The sequence below is a fragment of the Cervus canadensis genome, chromosome 8 (assembly GCF_019320065.1).
Source record: "Cervus canadensis isolate Bull #8, Minnesota chromosome 8, ASM1932006v1, whole genome shotgun sequence".
In the NCBI taxonomy this organism is placed as follows: Eukaryota; Metazoa; Chordata; class Mammalia; order Artiodactyla; family Cervidae; genus Cervus; species Cervus canadensis.
In genome coordinates this window covers 85243651-85264099 of record NC_057393.1, presented here as the reverse complement: position 1 = coordinate 85264099, position 20449 = coordinate 85243651, and the positions used below count along the sequence as shown (strand labels likewise).

General features: G+C 40.7%; 1 protein-coding gene across 1 annotated transcript in view; it reads left to right on the top strand.

Moving 5' to 3' along the window:
* The first annotated feature begins 11755 nt into the window (after nt 1-11755).
* LOC122446829 (dynactin, 150 kDa isoform-like) overlaps nt 11756-20449 on the top strand; it is a 66286-nt gene continuing 57592 nt past the window's right edge. The window contains exon 1 of the mRNA XM_043477306.1: nt 11756-12636. Coding sequence (XP_043333241.1) covers nt 12518-12636 — 119 coding nt within the window. The 5' untranslated portion in view covers nt 11756-12517. The remainder of the gene's footprint in view (nt 12637-20449) is intronic.

Below are 20449 nucleotides of genomic sequence, written 5' to 3'. Positions count from 1 at the left end.
ATGACTGAGCAACTAAACCTTCCAAGGTATAGGAAGAGAAAAGAAAACACAAGGTTGTTTAAGAGACTATAGTAAGTTACCAACTGTGTGAAAATGGAATAAAGGAAAAGTATTTGCATAGATTATCTCTAGGGTAGGAACTGAGGGACAGAGACTGAAAATCAGAGTAGCAAGAGTGACTTTTCACTGTACACCTATTGACTGCTTTTGACTTTTGAAGCTTGGGGCTGTATTATATATTCAAATATTGAACATTTTTTAAGTCAAAAGCAATAAGCAAGAACTATCGGAAAGTCTTAAGCAGATAATTTTTCAAAGGTGGCTACTTAGCATTCGGTGTTAAAGGATGACCTCTCTGAGGAAGCAGATGTAAGTTAAGCTCTGAGTGATTAAAAAAAAAAAACAAAAAAAAAGGCTATACCACAATCCTGGTGAACAGCAATCAAAGCAAAAGGAATCCAAAGATCTCAAGGTAGGAAAGCACTTGAGTAAGGATTTGGGGCTTTAATTAAGTACAATTGGGAAGCCAGTGGAAGGTTTCAAGAAAGGGAGTAACTGGATTTAATTTACCTTTATGAAAGATTGTTCTGGCATCTGAGTAGAGGATGGGTTTATAGAGGGCAAGGAGAAGAGGTGAAGAGACCTATAAGGAGGGTGTTAGAATATCCCATGAGAGGTGATGGTAGCTGAAACAAGGATTATAGCACAGGACACAATGTGAAGAGGTTCAGCTGGAGACGATTTTCAAAGTGGAGCTGATAGGAATCACTGGTGGGTACAAAATAGAGTTAATAAAAAGAGGAATCAAGGATGACTGCTAGATTTTTTTTAAGCTATTAAATAGTAATATCATAGATTTAGAAAGGCAGGGGAGAAACAACTTTTAGAGGGGAATTAGAGATGGCTATGAGATATCCTAGAGAGATGTCAAGAAGGTATCTGCAGGCACAGACTTAGATAGGGTTCAGAGAAGAGATCAAGAAAGGCTGGAAGCTGGATTTGTGAGCCACTGACATGAAGTCATAGGATTGAATAAGCTCACCACCTACGGATAGTGTGTGAATAAGGAAAAGAAGGGGGTCAGCACTGGTTCCTGGGCACTGCTACTCCTGTTTTTTGGAAACAGCTGTATTGATTCACACGTCACAAATTTTTTAAAGTATACAATTCAGTGGGTTTTAGTATATTCATCGGAGAAGGCAATGGCATCCCACTCAAGTATTCTTCCCTGGACAATCCTGTGGACGGAGGAGGCTGGTAGGCTGCAGTCCGTGGGGTCGCTACAAGCCGGACACGACTGAGCGACTTTGCTTTCACTTTTCACTTTCATGCTTTGGAGAAGGATATGGCAACCCACTCCAGTATTCTTGCCTGGAGAATCCCAGGGACGGGGGAGCCTGGTGGGCTGCTGTCTGTGGGGTCGCACAGAGTCGGACACGACTGAAGCGACTTAGCAGCAGCAGCAGCATATTCATGGGGTTAAGCAACCGTCACCACAATCTAATTTTATAACATTTTTGCTTCCCCTAAAGGAAACCTCCATCACTATTAGCATTCTCTCCCCATTTCCCTGTCTCCGTCCTTAACGCCCACTCTGTGCAATGCTTAGTTGTTCAGTCGTGTCCGACGCTTTGCGACTCCATGGACTGTATAGCCTGCCAGGCTCCTCTGTCCATAGGGATTCTCCAGGCAAGAATACTGGAGTGCGTTGCATGCCCTCCTCCAGGAGATCTTCCCAACCTAGGGACTGAACCTAGGTCTCCCACATTGCAGGCGGATTCTTTACCGTCTGAGCCACCAGGGAAGCCCCAATGTCCACACTAGGCAGGCAGCCACTAATCTACTTTTTGTGTCTATAGAGTTGCCTGTTCTGCATGTTTCATATAAATGGAATCATACACTATATGACCTTTTGTGACTGGCTGCTTTCACTTAGCGTAATGTTTTCAAGATTCATCCATACTATACCATAACTTCAATCGTTTTTAAGCCTGAATTAGTTTATTGTATGAAAATACCATATTTTGTCTTATCTATTCATCAGTTGGTGGACCTTTAAGTTATTTTTACTTTTGGTTTTTATAAGTAATGCTGCTATGAACATTTGTGTATGAGTTTTTCTGTGGATGTGTATTTTCGTTTCTCTTGGGTAATATTATGGGCTGAAAGGTTGTGTCCCCCCCAAATTTATATGTTTAAGCCTCAACCCTCAGTATTTCTGTATTTAGAGATAGGATCTTCATGTAAGTAATTAAGGCTAAATGAGGTCGTAAGGGTGAGGATCTGATCCAGTTGAATTAATTTTCTTATAAGAAGAGACTCAGAGAGCCCTCTTCTCTTTACACCATGCGAGGACACACAAAGAAGGCAGCCACCGCAAACCAGGAAGAGAGCTGTCACCAGGAACCAGACCGCCTGGTATCCCCTTCTCTCTGAGAGTCATCCACAGTTTGTTATGATCCACAGTCAAAGGCTGTAGCATAGTCAATGAAACAGAAGTAGATGTTTTTCTGGAATTTCAGATTCCAGAGGGAAAAAAAATATGCTGTGAGAAAAAAATATATATATCTGTTTTAAAATCCACTCAATCTGTGTATTTTATTACAGCAACCCAAGCCAACTAAGAAAGTTAAATACTCAGCTGAGTCGTATGGTACATTTGTTCCATAGGACTGGAAGAGGTCAATCCTCATTCCAATTCCCAAGAAGGACAGTATGAAAGAACGTTCAGACCTCTGGACAATTGCAGTCATCGCCCACGCTAGTAAGGTTATGCTCAAAATCCTCCAAGTTATGCTTCAGCATTATATGAACCGACAACTTTCAGGTGTTCAGGCTGAGTTTAGAAAAGGCAGAGGAACCAGAGATAAAATGGCCAACATTTTCTGGATCACAGAGAAAGCAAGGGAATTCCAGAAAATCATCTACTTCAGTTTCATTGACTGCACTAAAGACTTTGACTTTGTGGATCATAAGAAACTGTGGATAACTCTTACAGAGATGGGAATACCAGACCATCTGAACTGTCTCCTAAGAAACATGTGTGCGGGACAAGAAGCAAGAGTTAGAACCCTGTATGAAACGACTGACTGGTTCAGGATTGAGAAAGGAGTATAACAAGGCTGTTTATTGTTTTCCTGTTTATTTATACCAGAGCACATCATGTGAAAGGCCAGGCTGGTTGAGTTACAAGCTCAAATCAAGATCGCTGGGAGAAATATCAACAACCTCAGATATGCGGATGATACCACCCTAATGACAGAAAGCGAAGAGGAACCAAAGAACCTCTTGATGAGGGTGAAGGAGGAGAGTGAAAAAACCAGTTTAAAATTCAATATTAAAAAAACTAGCATCATGTCATCCGGTCCCATCACTTCATGGCAAATAGAAGGAGAAAAGGTGGAAGCAGTGAGCGATTTCCTCTTCTTGGGCTCCAAAATCACTGCCAATGGTGACTGCAGCCATGAGATTAGAAGATGATTGCTTTTTGGCAGGAAACCTATAACAAACCTAGACAGTGTACTAAAAAGCAAAGACATCACTTTGCCAACAAAGGTCCATATAGTCAGGGTCTTTCCAGTAGTCATATGCGGATGTGAGAGCTGGACAAGAAAGAAGCCAGAGTGCTGAACTGTGGTTCTGCAGAAGACTCTTGAGAGTCCCTTGGAAAGCAGGGAGACCAAACCAGTCAATCTGGAAGGAAATCAACCCTGCATACTCTTTAGAAGGACTGATGATGAAGCTGAAGCTCCAGTACTTTGGCCACCTGATGTGAACAGTGGATTCATTGGAAAAGACCCTGATGCTGGGAAGGATTGAAGGCAGAAGGAGAAGAGGGCAACAGAGGATGAGTCAGTTGGATGGCACCACCAACTCAACGGACATGAACTTGGGCAAACTCAAGGAGGGTGAGGGACAGGAAAGCCCAGCGTGCTACAGCCCATGGGATGGTGAAGAGTCAGACACGACTCAGCGACTGAGTAGCAACAGGTAATTGATTAAATCACACTTCAGTGATTTACTCTGGCAAAACCAACTGTATAGTATGTATGTATAGTAGCAAACTAATTTTTAAGATTTTTTTTCTCCCTCTTTTTTTTTTTTTTTTTAGCCACGTTGTGTGGTATGTGGGATCTTAGTTCCCTGACCAGGGATCAAACCTATGGAGCCTTAACCACTGGACCACCATTTTCCTCTATTTTTTCATCTTTAGTTGTAGAAAGGTATTCAAGCCACTTTGTGCTTTCTTGCCTCAGGGAAATATTATGGTGATAAAGCTAAAAGAAGTCTCTTGTAAGACACTTCCCTTTCTGAATTAATTTTTCTACAACCTGAGCCTGTTAAAGAGATCAGGCTAGGTGTACTGGAGGGAGACACAAAGGAAAGGAGCAGAGACTATAAGGGCAAACAGAATAGAGGAGAGAGGAGAGATTGCTGGGAAGGGAACAAAAAGCCAGAAGTTCCCATGTAATGGGATGGTATTCAAGTAGGTAAACAATACTTCACAGAAGATGAACTAGACAGTAACATTTCCCCTCTCTTCCTGTGACAGGCAGCAGAAAGGTGCCAGGCTTTGAGGGATCATTATGGGCTTCAACAATAAACCAACCAATGGTGTCTATGATGCCTGGAGTCGAGATGCCCTCAGGCACCTCTTAAATCTCCTAGAAGCTGCTCTAACTATGAGAGGTAAGGAGGTGCCAACACTGACCGAGATTAAATTTTCTTCTAGCCCTGAAAAAGGAAGTTCCAAAAGAACATTCATCCTTTTCAAGATGCTGGACTGAGTATATGGTTATCTTTTCTCCCTCTTGGGAGAATACCGAAAGGAAAGGAAGAGAATATAAAGACTAAAATATCAAAATACCATTGATAATGGAAGGACTTTATTAATGGATGAGAAATTTAAAAAAAAATATGTGGAAAACAGAAAGCAGAAAGTCTGCTGACTGATGAAAGCTGTGGGGATATGGTCCGAGCTAAGGCTATGTAGAGAAGGGGTTGTGGACCCAGCAGGCTCAGGAGAACCAGAAGTGCTTGGCAGAATAAGGGTCCCTCCCCCCAGTGATGTTCACATCCTCACCCCCAGAAATGATTAATATTTTAGGTTATATGGCAAAGGAGCAATAAGTTTGGAGAGAAATTTTTGTTGGTAAGTGATGACCTCAAAATAGGGAGATTATCCTGAATTATTCAGGTGGACCCATCAGTAACTACAAGTTTCTTCAAAGTGGAAGGAGGAGGAAGAAGAGGAGAATCAGAGAATGAGATGTGAGGTTGGAACCAAAGACAGAGTGGTGTGATAAGAAGGACTGAACCCATCATTTCTAACTTTGTTTTTTTGTTGTTGTTTTTTTTTAATTAATTTATTTAGTTTTTCAGTGGGTTTTGTCATACATTGACATGAATCAGCAATAGATTTACACGTATTCCCCATCCCGATCTCCCCTCCCACCGCTGGATATGGAAGAAGGGGACCATAAGCCACAGAATGCAGGCAGCTCCTAGAAACTAAAGGCAAGGAAGCAGTTTCTCCCTTGGAGTCTCCAGAAGGGAACATAGCCCTGCTGAGACCTTGAGAAGTGATGGGCTTCTCCAGAACTCTATATAATAAATAGATGTTGTTTTAAGCTACTAAGATTGTGGTAGCAGGAAACTAACTGGAACAGCTCTGTACTTGCTGGAGTGATAAATGTGGACGAAAACAGAAATTAACTGATAGTCTGTAAATTGAAGGGTATATCCCCTTACACTACCTCTTTGTTATACTCCAGTGGGCAAACTACATCATCACTGTCAGATGTTTATCTTTTTAGAGAACTACAAGTTAAGTTTATAGGAAGAATTTGAGTAAATAGGGAAGGTATTGATGCCAAAGAGCTACATTCTTCTGTCCTGGCATTTGGTAGCCTTCCTGGAGCATGATGGCTGCTCTCTTCCCACTCACATGACATTGAAACTTAACTAGTCAGCCAGCCAGCTCTGCCTGCATAAGCTGAGTTCCCATTAGTTCATGCTTAGCATTCCTCCTGCCTCATTCTATCTAAAACATAAATGGACAATCAGAAAGGCCTACGTATTTATAGAATACCTGAAGTATGACAGAGAAAGACCAAGATAAAAAAAAAGAAAGGGACTTTTCTGGTGGTCCAGTAGTTAAGAATCTGCCTTGCAATGCAGGGTATGCAGGTTCAATACCTGGGTGGGGAACTAAGATCCCATATGCTGTAGTCTGCAGCCAAAAAAAAAAAAAAAAACAAGCAAAAACAGAACAAGAAAAACACAGAAAAACTTAATTTAGAGGAAACAGGAACAATTAAGGAAGCAGAAAACACCTTAAAACAAAATAAGACAAACCATAATCTGTAAGTAATATCATTGGAGAGATTTGAGAAGACACTGAATTGAATCTATGGCAGAGTTGTTGTTTATCTACTCAACAGTCATTACTCAATTCTTCCTTATGAAAAGAGCCCTGATATTTTCCCCATGTTGCATGGCCATGTGTTTCAGGGAAAACAGAATTCTCTTTTCTTTGAGGGGGCTTCCCAGGTAGCACTAGTAGTAAAGGGCCCACCTGCCAATGCAGAAGACATAAGAGACACGGGTTCGATCCCTGGGTTGGGAAGATCGCCTGGAGGAGGACATCACAACCCACTCCAGTATTCTTTCCTGGAGAATACCATAGAAGAGGAGCCTGGTGGGTTACCTCTATAGTGTTGCAAAGAGTCAGACTTGACTGACGCAGCTTAGCATGCACACATGAGGGAGCTTAGTTTTCATCACATAAGTTCTTCAACAGATTGGGTGAGGCTCACCCACATTATGGAGGGCAATCTCCTTGACTCAGAGTGTACTGATTTAACAGTTGGTCTCATCTAAGACATACCTTCACAGCAAAATGGAGACTGGTGTTAGAAGAAATATCTGGGTCCAATGGCCTAGCCAAGAGGACATATAAAATTAACCTTCACAACTACTTGCTAGGATGAGAAGCTGCATGTTAGGAGGTACCAAAGGAAGGAAGGAAGGAAGAAGGCTGGAGGGAACTTTGCATGGTACACATCTGCCACTGTGAAGTTCCCAGTGGAAATCTGACTTCCTTGTGATAGAGCTGTGAGGAAGACAGATATGGAAGAAGATTGTAAAATGTTACAGGAAAAGTACTAGCCTTTTATTTTATTTTTCTTATAAAAATCTTTTTCAGGATGTCCTTATGAGCAATTACTTACAGCCTCAACTCCTATGGTGTCCAGTTAGACACTGTGAAATCAAATAAATCTATGGCTATTGAGTGGGTTTAACTGATCTTGATTTTCTCTTAAGTTACCCCACAACTCTAAGGGGCTTCTGTACTAAAGTAGGTGTCATGCATATAGATAGCCGGCAGGTACATAAAACAGCGCTAATTATTAGGGAAATGCAAATCGAAACTACAGTGAGGTACCTCACTCTGGGCAGAATGGCCATCATTAAAATCTCCAAATAATAGATGCTAGAGAAGCTGTGGAGAAAGGGGAACTCATCTACTCTTGGTGGGATTGTAAACTGGTGTAGCCAATATGCAAAACAGTACAGAGGTTCCTCAAAAACTAAATGTTCGGAATTTCCTGGCATGCAGTGATTAGGACTTGGTACTTCACTGCTGTAGCAGGGTTCAGCCCCTGGTCAGGGAACTAAGATCCCACAAGGCTTGTGGCATGGCCAAAAAAAGAAAGGAAAAAAGCTACATTCACCCAGTGTTCATGGCAGCACTGTTTTCAATAGCCAAGACATGGAAGCAACCTAAGTGTGAATCAACGGATGAATGGGTATAGAAAATGTGGCATATATACACAATGGAATACTACTCAGTCATAAAAAGAATGGACCATGTATTTACAGCAACGTGGATGGGTCTATAGATTATCATACTAAGTGAAGTAAGTCAGAAAGAGAAAGATAAATTCTGTATGATATCACATATGTGGAATCTAAAATGACACAAATGAACTTGTCTACAGCATAGAAACAGATCCACGGACTGAACAGACTTGTGGTTGCCAAGGAGAAGGGAAGCTGGTAGAGGGCTGGATTGGGAGTTTGGGATTAGCAGATGCAAACTATTATATGCAGAACTGATAAACAACAAAGTCCTACTGTCTAGCACAGGGAACTATGTTCAATATCCTGTGATAAACCATAATGGGAAAGAATACGAAAAAGAATGTATATATATATGTGTGTGTGTGTAGAAGTGAATCACTTTGCCGTACACAGAAATTAACATTGTAAATCAACTTTAGTTCAGTCATTTTTTTTTGAAAGTAAAATAGGTATCATGGTCCCAATAAAAAGATCAAGAAAGTAGATGTAGTCACTGAGAGAGTATGTACCATAAGGACAGTTATCAAGGAGGGAGCAGTTAATGGAATGAGGAAACCATGAAGGAAGAAGAGAACAGCTAGTTGACATTCTTAATCTGCACTCTATGGTCTTCTCTGGGGCCCATTAACAATCTTCAAAGGATTAATTAACTCCCTGAAACTATATGCAAAATTTACACGTATGTGGATAGCTGTCATCAGATTTCCAAAGTGACTTTTCACTCCCTGTCAACAATAGAAACAACATCAACAAAGAAAAGAAAAAGGAAAAAATAACCACTGGAAAGAAACTATGTGGTTTCAAGAAGTGAACCATTATAGTATTGCTATAGTGCAGCAGAGATACCCAATAGGATATTAACGGAAAAATGTTCAATCAGTAGGCAATTAGAAGGTCTCTTCTTTGAATGGTCATTGAACTGTGCTCACTCAACCTCCTTTCCACTGCAGTCTGGCTTCTGAGGCCACTACTCTACCAAAACTGCTCTTGTCAGTGACACTGACATTTATTTTGTGAAATCTAGTGAATAGTTCTGTCTTCTCATCTTATATGACTTCTCAGTAGCTGTGACTCCACAGTCTTCCAGTCTGCTTCAACTTTTCTGGCTTAAGCCACCATTTCCTTTTGTGCCCTAGATGAAATGACTACAATAGCCCATAAGTGACTCCTCCTCCCCCCCCCCCCTTTTTTTTTTTGGCCGTGCAGCTTGCAAGATCTTAGTTCTCCATCATGAGATGTAACCCAGGCTCCGGCAGTGAAAGCACCAAGTCCTAACCATTGACCACAAGGAAATTCCCCGTGAATGACCCTCTTAACCCTCCCTCAACCCTGCCTCCCACTCCTGTTATCCTATAGAACTAGAAGGATCTTTCAGATTATTTTTTCTTTTTTTACCTTGTTTGATCCTTCTTATCTTGCATTTGTCAGTTCAAATGTCACCTTGAAAGTTATCCTCCTCTTCCTTTCCTACTTTTGGTTGCTAACATTATCATTGAACCATCTATTTTTTTTTTAAATTGCACCTCACACAATCTGAAATTGTCTTATTCTTTTTATTTATGTGTCATTTGCCTCATATCATTAAGACATGCATTTTTTTCCCCAGGACTGGAACATTGCATCTCTTTTTCTCTGCTAGACCTGGAGTGTCTAAAAATAGTGCTTGGTGCAGAACTGGCACTTGCTGACTTGATGCATGAATGATGACACTCAAAATGAATTGCATTGCAAAGATTTTATATTTTAAGTTTGCGCTTTTTTGATACAGTGCTTTAAATATGATTTATACAGCAAAGGTGGGTAAGTAACTGTATCAATCTATTCTATTGAGAAATCAAGGGATATGAGGACTAAAAAATCACCTTGACGACCTGAAGTTAGTGTTGATATTTGAAAGATAGCTGTGGAAGAACTGGAGGGAAAAGAGCAGCCAGAAGGCCAGGCTAAAAAGGATTAAAGTGAGAGGAGGGTGAGGAATGAGAGACAGAATGTAGAGATCTCTTTCAGGGGAAAATTTAGCAGAGAAAACATTTCAAAAAGATAACATGGTTGAGGGAGCAGTGTATAGGGTCACTGTCTAGAGAAAGGGACTGAAGGCAGAGACATGTCATTCTTTCATTCTAGGCAAAACCAGCCAACTATTGTCGCAGCTCAGTGGAGACAGGAAATATTTTACAAAGAAAAGGAATATGCATGCTTCTATATCCATGGGGCTGGTTTGAATTTGGTGGATGCCAATAATTTTCAAAAACTGTGGTCATTCTCTACCAAAAGATAACTTAAAACTCTCAAGTTTAAAAAGGGCACAGCTCTTCTCAGGACACAGATGAATGTCAGTAAATAACTTATCTTTATTCTGCTTCAGTTTTTGTCTAAATTGGGGTCAATGGTGTCCTCCAACCTTCATGGGTGCAGGAGGCTTAATCAAAATAAACAGTGATAAAGCCTATCTGATAAAGTCATCTGTGTCAAACCTGTAGTCTAACAAAATTTATTAAGTTGCTGAAATAAGGGAAACCACACACCAGAGGAATTGGAGGAGTTTAACTCACAAAAAGGGGAGGGGGGAAAACAGGCAGAAGCAGACATAGCATAGAATTTGGTGGAGTGTAGATAAGAATTAAGCAGGCTCAAGACTGAGCTATGAAGTTGACTCCAAGGTCATGTGTTCTCGAAAACTATTAATATAAAGTTAAAAGTGGAATGTTACATTTGAAAATACCTTATTTGAAGCAGTATGCCTGGGTTGGCAAAGTGTCAGAATGATCCCCAGGACTCAGCTCTGCCAGGCAGACATACGATATTCCATGATTACTGATGTGATTTCATACAACAAAGCTTCTGAAAGTTTGTTTTTGGAACAAGGTTTCTTAACCTATGTCCTTTCATTAATCAACAAAAGCAGTTTTTACAGCTTCATAAGGGGCATCTCTATGTGTTGAAATTGTTTAATTTTGACATTCAGCTTGAAGGCTACCTCCCTGAAGTGTTATTCAGTTTCACTTTGGTTGGAATAAAGGCCTTTTAAAAGCAATAACTATACTGTGGACATGATACGCTTTAATCATGTACCAGACTCCGCGACGGGGAAACGTTTATATATCCGTCATCTCATTTGGTCTTCCGGAGAAGGCAATAGCACCCCACTCCAGTACTCTTGCCTGGAAAACCCCATGGCCGGAGGAGCCTGGTGGGCTGCCGTCTATGGGGTCGCACAGAGTCGGACACGACTAAAGCGACTTAGCAGCAGCAGCATTTGATCTTCACAACTCTTGATACATGAGAAAACTGTTAGAAATTAACATGTCTATGGAATTTCCTTTTTCTATTACTGCGTTTACTTTCATTCTGCCTTACGATTCAGCACGTTAAATTTTTTTCCCCTGGCGTTTGAGGCATCAACACTAGTTTCTTTTCTATGACCACCACAGGCTTCCTACGTGGTAAATTCTCCACGAACATGGAACTGAATCTCATACGGGACTTGTAACTCGCTTCCGTGATAACTAGTAAGCTGGAAGGAGCGCATTCCTTCTTTCTGGCATCGCAAGTTTCGGGGGCATAGCGGGCTCAGCCCAGGGGCCGAGTGTTTCGCTGGGTTTCGAAGGGCTGACCACACCTCCAGCAACCCAGACTCTAGAGTTGATATTCATCGCTGAGATTCAGCTGCCGCAGCTCCCGCCCTCGAGGGCGGGACTTCCTGTCTTCCTAAAGGAGCACTTCCGACCAGAGCCGGAAGCTGCCTTGGGGCAAAGCGCGTGCCCGGGGCTGTCGCTCAGACCACCCTGACTGGCTGCAGGCAGGTGAGCTTGGGGGTGAGTCTGGGTAGCGCAGGAACCATGCATTGCTAGCTGGCTCGTGACCAGTGCAACCCTGCAGGGCTCTCGGTCTTTTTTCCCTTTCTTAGAACTTCCCAGATTGCCGGGCGCGGTCTGCTCCCTGAGTCTTTGACCGAATCCATCTGCACTTAGTCTTTGACCGAATCCCCCTGCATTCGCGGGGGCGGGCGGGGTCTCGGGCCTGGGCCTGCTGCGGGCGAGCGGGGCATACTGCATTGCACTTCACCGAAAAGCCTATTGACTTGTCACTTGGAAATAGGTGAAAATGGTACAGGCGACCCACGACTTGGTGTCAGGTTAGAGAACCAACTCTGACCTTTTAAATCGTTTAACATTTATGATGAAGGAGAAAGAATGTTAAGTGGGTGGAGAAGGTATTTACAAGTTTTACCTAGTATTCACTACTGACAAGAGGACTGTTCTAGGTTGTGGGTGGATCCAAATGAGGGTGTGGTATCCCTGTCCCTAAAGAAACTACAGTCCCGTTGTGAAAACAGGACTCACAAATGCCAAACTGTTACAGAAAGAGCAGACAGAATCAGAGTACAGACTTCTCTTTTGTTTCGCGTTAACATAGCCATGAGGACTGTTGTTTGTTATTTGTCTCAGCTTTTTTCATCTTTTTTAGTTTTAACCTTTTTGTATACTTTTATAAATAGCATATTGCTGGGTATTTTTTTTTTTTTTAAACCTAAGTGGACAGCCTGAGCCTTTTGACTGGCAGCCTTATTGTACTTATATTCAAAGTCATTTCTGAGGTATTCAAGCCACAACCGTTTGAGTCATCCTTGACTCATCTCTTTCTCACACACATGGAATCTGTCAGCAGCAAATCCAGGAACTCAACCTTCAGAATCTGTCCGGAGACCCAGGCCCTTCTCACCACCTCCCCTTATCGAAATTGCAGCTATCTTTCACCTGGATTCCTGCGGTAGGCACCTAACCAGTCTGCTTTTTCTTATTTCAGCCTCCCCATCACATCTAAAGTGATTCTTCTAAAAAAAAAAAAAAAAATCAGATTATCTTCCTCCTCGCACAGAACTCTCCACGGACTTCCCATTTCACTCGGATTGAAAGCCAGATTCTTTAGAATGACCCTCAAGGTGCTTTCTGATCCCGCCCTTGCTATATCTCTGATCTAATCTCCAGCTCCACTCCCCCTTTACTCCGATGCCTCAGGCACATCCTAACGTCAAGATACTCATACTTGCAGTTCCTTTGTCTGAATGTCCACACGGTTTAATCCCTTACCTCCTTCGTATATATTTTTTTAACTTTACGTTTTCAGTGAGGACTTCCCTGGCCTTAGGCTTCCCTTGCATTTCCATTGTACTCATCCTTCTCCTGCATATCACCGTGTGACCTGCTGTGGGATTGGTTCATTTCTCTGGATCAGCAGTGTTTACCCCTCTACCATAGAAGCTTATTTATGAGAGCTGGTATTTTTCTGTATTTTGTTTACAGCTGTATCCTTAGTTCTTAAAACAATACCTGGCTTTTAGTGGGCTCTCTATAATTGTTGAAAAACCTTTTTTTGCCGTTTTATAATTTGTACTTTCTGCTCTTTTTCTTTCTCTTTCCTTGCCTTTTTTTGAATTGAGGTCTTGTTTTATCGTCTCTTTTTCCTTCTACTTGTTTGAAGATATGTTATTCTATGTACTTTATTTCTGTTCTTATAGTGGTTAATTTTAATTTTATTGTGGTTAAAAATTAATGTAGTTAATTTTAATTTTACCGTGCATAATTGAAACTAATCAGAAAACTTTGCAAAACAGTATTGTTTTTATCTGTAAGTTACTGGTTTTTTAACAGGCTTCCTGGATCATCTCAGTATTTATTTTTGTAAGATGTAAATGTTCAATAAAACTAGTAGTTATTACTTTCTGGTGGTCTTCATTTTTTTCCTTTTTGGTTTATTACAAAGTAAATTTGTCATATACATTAATAAAATATTTACTGTATACTTAGCGCTCAAAGTTTTGTTTTTAAATATACTTTTCCTCCCTTACCTTTTTGCTCTGAAATGTGCAAAAGAGTCCACTAGAAAATATGGTAGATGTTATTATGAAATGAATCTTGCCTAGAAAGTAGTAGAGACTACCAGAAAGGGAATTTTAACAGTTTGCTGGTTATTAGGAGCAGGTGGACTGAATTTGTGGAAGAGTTATATGGGAAGATTTGGTGGTATTTGAAAGTATGTGGAGAAAAGGCACAACCTGGTTCATTGATTTTATTAGTTCTGTTTCGTATAGTTGTGTCATAAAAATTGTAGGTTTGATGTGGATTTAAGTCATTGGTGTTTGAGAGAGAAGATATGTTTACAGCCTCTTCAGAAAACCTAAAACTTTTTGGAGGCACTACTTAAAATGATGTGAGACAGTTCAGTGTGTGAGGGCCAAGGAATACTGTGAGGATGTACTAGAACTTTGACATGGTCTTTGACATTAGGTATGATGTGCATAGAGGACAGCAGGGCATTATGCTAAGTGAAGTAAGCGGGTCACCAAAAGACAACTGTGTGCTTTGACTTCTATGACATATTTAGAGTAGGCAAGTTAATAGAAATGGAAGGTGGGAGCTGGGGAGAGGAGGTTACAGGAGTTGTTTAATGGATATAGATTTTCAGTTTTGCAAGACAAAAAAATTTTGGTGATTGGTTGCACAGCAGTGGGTAAATGTATATAATGCCACTGAACTGTGCACTTAAAAATGGTTAAGGTAATAAATTGTATGGTATGTGTATTTTACAACAATTTAATTTCTTTTTAAAAAGGACCACAGATGGGTTTCTTTAAAATTTGGCTATTAAAAAAATAAAATAAAATAAAATTTGGCTATTAAAACTCAGAAGTTGTTACATTTTAGGTGGTCATTTTTGCCCATACTATTCAAAGGTGTTGCATTCCCACTTTCTGTAGTTTCCCAGCCTGAATCTCCAATCAGTGAAACCCTGTTAGGTTTCACGACCTGGAAAGCTTGTTCTCTTAATTTCCACTGCATATTTCCATCAGCTTAATCAGAATGGTTTCCACATGGAATCTGCCTCACTCTTAACCCTCCTGTTTCTTCTGAGTTACTGAATTTGATCTTTACATTATTAATTCTAGGTCTTAATTGTTTGCTGTTAGTTATCTCTCCTCATTAAACTCTTAAGTTCCTTACAAGAGACCGTCTTCTACTTGCTTATAATCTTGGTGACAGAAAGGTTAATGAGTGTCAGAATCCATAGCTTGTAAGTTCCTGAACCAGGATTACTACCTAGAGCTCCTGAATCTCAGTGAAGAATGTTTCCTGTTGATGTTTTCCACTTGATAAATGTCAACATGTGAATGATACTTCAGACCTCATGCTAAATTATTTTAGTACAATTTTGAACAAAGAGCAGGAAAGATAAAGCAAAATACGTTTAGAAAGATAACAATACATATTGAAAAGCTTTTTTCTAAAATTAATTCACAAAGTGCCAGTGTTCTCACTTTTTTTGTTGGGTATCAAGCATCTTTTTGGATCCCTTGGTGGCTGAACAAAGTAGGAGATGTGGTAACTGAATCAGTACCTACTGGTGGAATAGGCTCACTGGGATTAGACTTCCCCATGTCAACTACTGTTATTCTTTTTAATTAAATTTTTATTTTATATAAGAGTTTAGTTGATTTACAGTGTTGCGTTAGTTTCAGGTGTATAGCACCTGATTCAGTTATACATTTATCCTTTTTCAGATTCTTCTTTCTCTCTCCCCCTTCCTTTGCCCTCTGGTAACCATAAGTATTTTCAGAGTCTGGAGTTCTGTTTTTGTTTTGTAAATAAGTTCATTTGCATCATTTTATTTTTAAATTCCACATAGGATATAGGATATAATATTTCTGTCTGACTTAGTTCACTTAATATGATGATATATAGGTTCATCCATGTTGCTGCAGGTGGCATTGTTTCATCCTTTTTTATGGCTGAATAATATTCCATTGCCTATATGTACCACATCTTATTTATCCATTCCTCTGTCAGTGGTCATTTAGGTTGCTTCCATGTCTTGACGGTAGTGGTTGGATGGCATCACTGACTTAATGGCCATGAGTTTGAGGAAGCTCCGGGAGTTGGTGATGAACAGGGAAGCCTGGCATGCTGCAGTCCACAGGGTCACAAAGAGATGGACATGATTGAGCAACTGAACTGAACTGAAATAGTGCTGCTATGAACATTGTGTGCATGTATCTTGTCAAATTATAGTTTTCTCCATATTCATGGGCTTCCCAGGAGGTTTGGTAGTAAAGAATCTGCCTGCCAGTGCAGGAGATGCAGGAGACACAGGTTCAGTGCCTGGATCAGGAAGGCCCCCGGAGGAGGAAATGACAACCCATTCCAGTATTCTTGCTTGGGAAATACCATGGACAGAGGAGCCTGGTGGGCTGCAGTCCATAGGGTTGCAAAGAGTCAGACACAACTGAGGACAGCCAGATACGTTCCAGGAGTGGGATTGCTGGATCATACGATAGGCCTATTTTTAGTTTTTTTAAAGGAAACTCCATACTGTTCTCTGTAATTGTACCAATTTACATTCCCAACAACAGTGTATGGAGGTTCACTTTTCTTCCCACCCTCTCTAGCATTTATTGTTTGTAGACTTTAAAAATATTTGTTTATTTTGGGCTGTGCTGAGTCTTTGTTGCTGCCTGTGGGCTTTCTCTGGTTGCAGTGCATGGACCTCATTGCGGTGGCTTTTCTTGTTATGGAGCTTGGCCTCTAGGGTGTGTGGGCTTCATTAGTTGCAGCACATGGGCTTAGTAGTTGTGGCACATGGACTTAAGTTGCTCTGCTGCATGTGGGATCTTCCCAGACCAGGGATCAAGCCCATGTCCCCTGCATTAACAGGCCCATTCTTAACCACTGGACCACCTGGGACGTCCCTGTTTGTAGACTTTTTGATGGTCTTGCTGATAGCTGTGAGGTGATACCTCATAATTTTAATTTGCATTTCTCTAATAATTAGAGACGTTGAGCCTCTTTTCATGTGCTTTTTGGCCATATGTGCGTCTTTGGAGAAATGTCTATTTAGATCTTCTGCCAATTTTTTAATTGGACTTTTTTTTTTTTTTTAATATAACTACATGAACTGTTTGTAGATTTTGGAGATTAATCCCTTGTCAGTTGTCTCATTTGCAAATATTTTCTCCCATTTTGTGGGTTGTCTTTTCATTTTGTTTATGGTTTCTTTTGCTCCGCAAAAGCTTTTATTTTATTTATTTATTTATTTTTTAGCTCTGCTGAATCTTTGTTGCTGAATGGGCTTGTCTCTAGTTGCGGTGACATGGTCTACTCTAGTTGCGGTGCACAGGCTTTTCATTGCAGTGGTCTCTGTTGTGGTGATGCGCTGGCCCAGTTGCTGTGATGCACAGACTAAGTTGCACTGCAGCATGTGGGGTCTTCCTGGACCAAGGATCAAACCCTGCATTGGCAGGTTGGTTCTTCACCACTGAGCCGTCAGGGAAACCTCTGTTACTGGACTTTCTGTCCGGGTCTGTTGTTCTGTATTGCTGTTTTTATGCCAGTGCCATCCGTACTCTTTTAATTGCTATAGCATTTTCTAAAGTCAGGGAGCCTGATTCTTCCACCTTTGTTTTTCTTTCTCAGGATCATTTTAGCTATTACTGGCCTTTTGTGTTTCCATACAGATTTCAAAAATTTTTGTTCTAGTTCTGTGAAAGATTCCATTGGTAATTTGATGGGGATTGCATTGAGTGTGAAGATTGCCTTGGGTAGTATGTTCATTTTAACTGAATTGATTCTTCAGTCCAAGAACATGGTATATTTTTCTGTGTCATCTTCAGTTTTTTCTTTTTCTACCACGCCCCGCACCATCTTCAGTTCCGTTCATCATCATCATATAGTTTTCAGTGTATAGGTCTTCTGCCTCCTTTAGTAGTTTTATTCCTAGGTATTTTATTCTTTTGATGTTGTGATAAATGGGATTATTTCCTTAATTTCTCTTTTATTAATGTATAGAATGCAGCAGGCTTTTGTGTATTAATTTAGATTTTTTTGTATGTTTGTTTGTGTTTTTTGGATGTGCTGCACGGCATATGTGATCGTAGCATCCTCAACCAGGGATTAAACCATGACCCTGGCAGCGGAAGCACGGAGCCTTAACCACTGGACTGCCAGAGAAGCCCTTCTGTGTATTAATTTTATCCTGCAACTTTACCAAATTCATTAATTAGCTCAGCAGTTTTCTGGTAGCATCTTTATGGTTTCATATGTAAGAGTTCATAGTAAGAGTTGGACATGACTGAGCAACCGAACTGAATTGATGTCATCTACCATTACAGTTTTACTTCTTTTCCAATTTGGGCTCCTTTTATTTATTTACTTTTTCCTCTCTCATTGCTATGGCTAGGACTTCAAAGTATGTTGAATAAAAGAGGACAGAGTGGATATCCTTGTCTTGTTCCTGATCTTGTAGGAAAGGCTTTCTGCTTTTCACCATTGAGTATGATGTTGCCATTGGCTTGTCGTATATGACTTTTATTATGTTGAGATAAATTCCCTCTATGTCCACTTTCTGAAGAGTTTTTATCATGAATGAATAAGTGTTGAATTTTATCACAAGCATTTTCTGTATCTGTTGAGATGATCATATGGTTTTTGTTCTTCAATTTGTTAATGTGGTGTATCACCCTGATTGATTTGCAGATATTGAAAAATCCTTCATCCCAGGAATAAATCTCACTTAATAATCTAGTGTATGATCTATTTAATGCCTTGTTTGGTTCAGTTTGCTGGTATTTTGTTGAAGATTTTTGCATCTATGTTCATCAGTGATATTGGCTTGTAATTTTCTTTTTCTGTGGTATCTTTGTCTGGTTTTTGCATCAGTGGTGGTAGCTTAATACAATGAATTTGGGGGTATTCCTTCCTCTGCAAGCTTTCCCAAGAGTTTCAAAAGGATAGGTATTCAGTTCGGTCCAGTCACCCAGTCGTGTCTGACTCTTTGCGAGCCAATGAGCTGCAACACGCCAGGCCTCCCTACCCAACACCAACTACCAGAGCCCACCCAAACTCATGTCCATTGAGTTGGTGATGCCATCCAACCATCCCATCCTCTGTTGTCCCCTTTTCCTCCTGCCCTCAATCTTTCCCAGCATCAGGGTCTTTTCCAGTGAGTCAACTCTTCGCATCAGGTGGCCGAAGTATTGGAGTTTCAGCTTCAGCATCAGTCCTTTCAATGAACACTCAGGACTGATCTCCTTTAGGACGGACTGGTTGGATCTCCCTGCAGTCCAAGGGACTCTCAAGAGTCTTCTCCAACACCACAGTTAAAGCATCAATTCTTTGGCGCTCAGCTTTCTTTATAGTCCAACTCTCACATTCATACATGACCACTGGAAAAACCATAGCCTTGACTAGATGGATCTTTATTGGCAAAGTAATGTCTCTGCTTTTTCATATGCTGTCTAAGTTGGTCATAACTTTCCTTCCAAGGAGCAAGCGTGTTTTAATTTCATGCCTGTAGTCACCATCTGCAGTGATTTTGGAGCCCCCAAAAATAAAGTCTCTCACAGTTTCCACTGTTTCCCCATCCATTTGCTATGAAGTGATGAGACCAGATGTCATGATAGTAGTTTTCTGACTGTTGAGCTTTCAGCCAACTTTTTCACTTTCTTCAAGAGGCTTTTTTTTTTTCATCAAGAGGCTCTTTAGTTCCTCTTCACTTTCTACCTTAAGGGTGGTGTCATTTGCATATCTGAGGTTATTGATATTTCTCCCAGCAATCTTGATTCCAGCTTGTGCTTCCTCTAGCCCAGTGTTTCTCATGATGTACTCTGCATATAAGTTAAATAAGGACAGCGGTGACAATTTTCGCTTTGTGATGTACTCCTTTTCCTATTTTGGAACAAGTCTGTTGTTCCATGTCCAGTCCTAACTGTTGCTTCCTGACCTGCATACAGGTTTCTCAAGAGGCAGGTCAGGTGGTCTGGTATTCCATCTCTTTCAGAATTTTCCACAGTTTATTGTGATCCACACAGTCAAAGGCTTTGGCATAATCAATAAAGCAGAAATAGATGCTTTTCTGGAACTCTCTTGCTTTTTCGACGATCCAGCAGATGTGGCAATTTGATCTCTGGTTCCTCTGCCTTTTCTAAAACCAGCTTGAGACTGGAATTTCACAGATTCACGTATTGTGAAGCCTGGCTGGAGAATTCTAAGCATTATCTTTACTTAGTGTGTGAGATTGAGTGCAATTGTGCAGTAGTTTGAACATTATTTGGCACTGCCTTTCTTTGGGATTCGAATGAGAACTGACCTTTTCCAGTCCTGTGGCCACTGCTGAGTTTCCAAATGTGCTGGCATATTGAGTGCAGCACTTTCACAGCATCATCTTTCAGGATTTGAAATAGCTCAACTGGAATTCCATCACCTCCACTGGCTTTGTTCGTAGTGATGCTTCTTAAGGCCCACTTCACTTTACATTCCAGGATGTCTGGCTCTAGGTGAGTGATCACACCATCGTGATTATCTGGGTCATGAAGATCTTCTTTGTACAGTTCTTCTGTTGTGTATATCTGCATCTCTTTCTAATATATTTGCTTCGTCAGGTCCATTATGCCATTTCTGTCCTTCTTGAGGTCCCATCTTTGCATGTGAGTTCCCTTGGTATCTCTAATTTCTTGAAGAGATCTCTAGTCTTTCCCATTCTGTTTTTTTTTCTCTATTTCTTTGCATTGATCACTGAGGAAGGCTTTCTTATC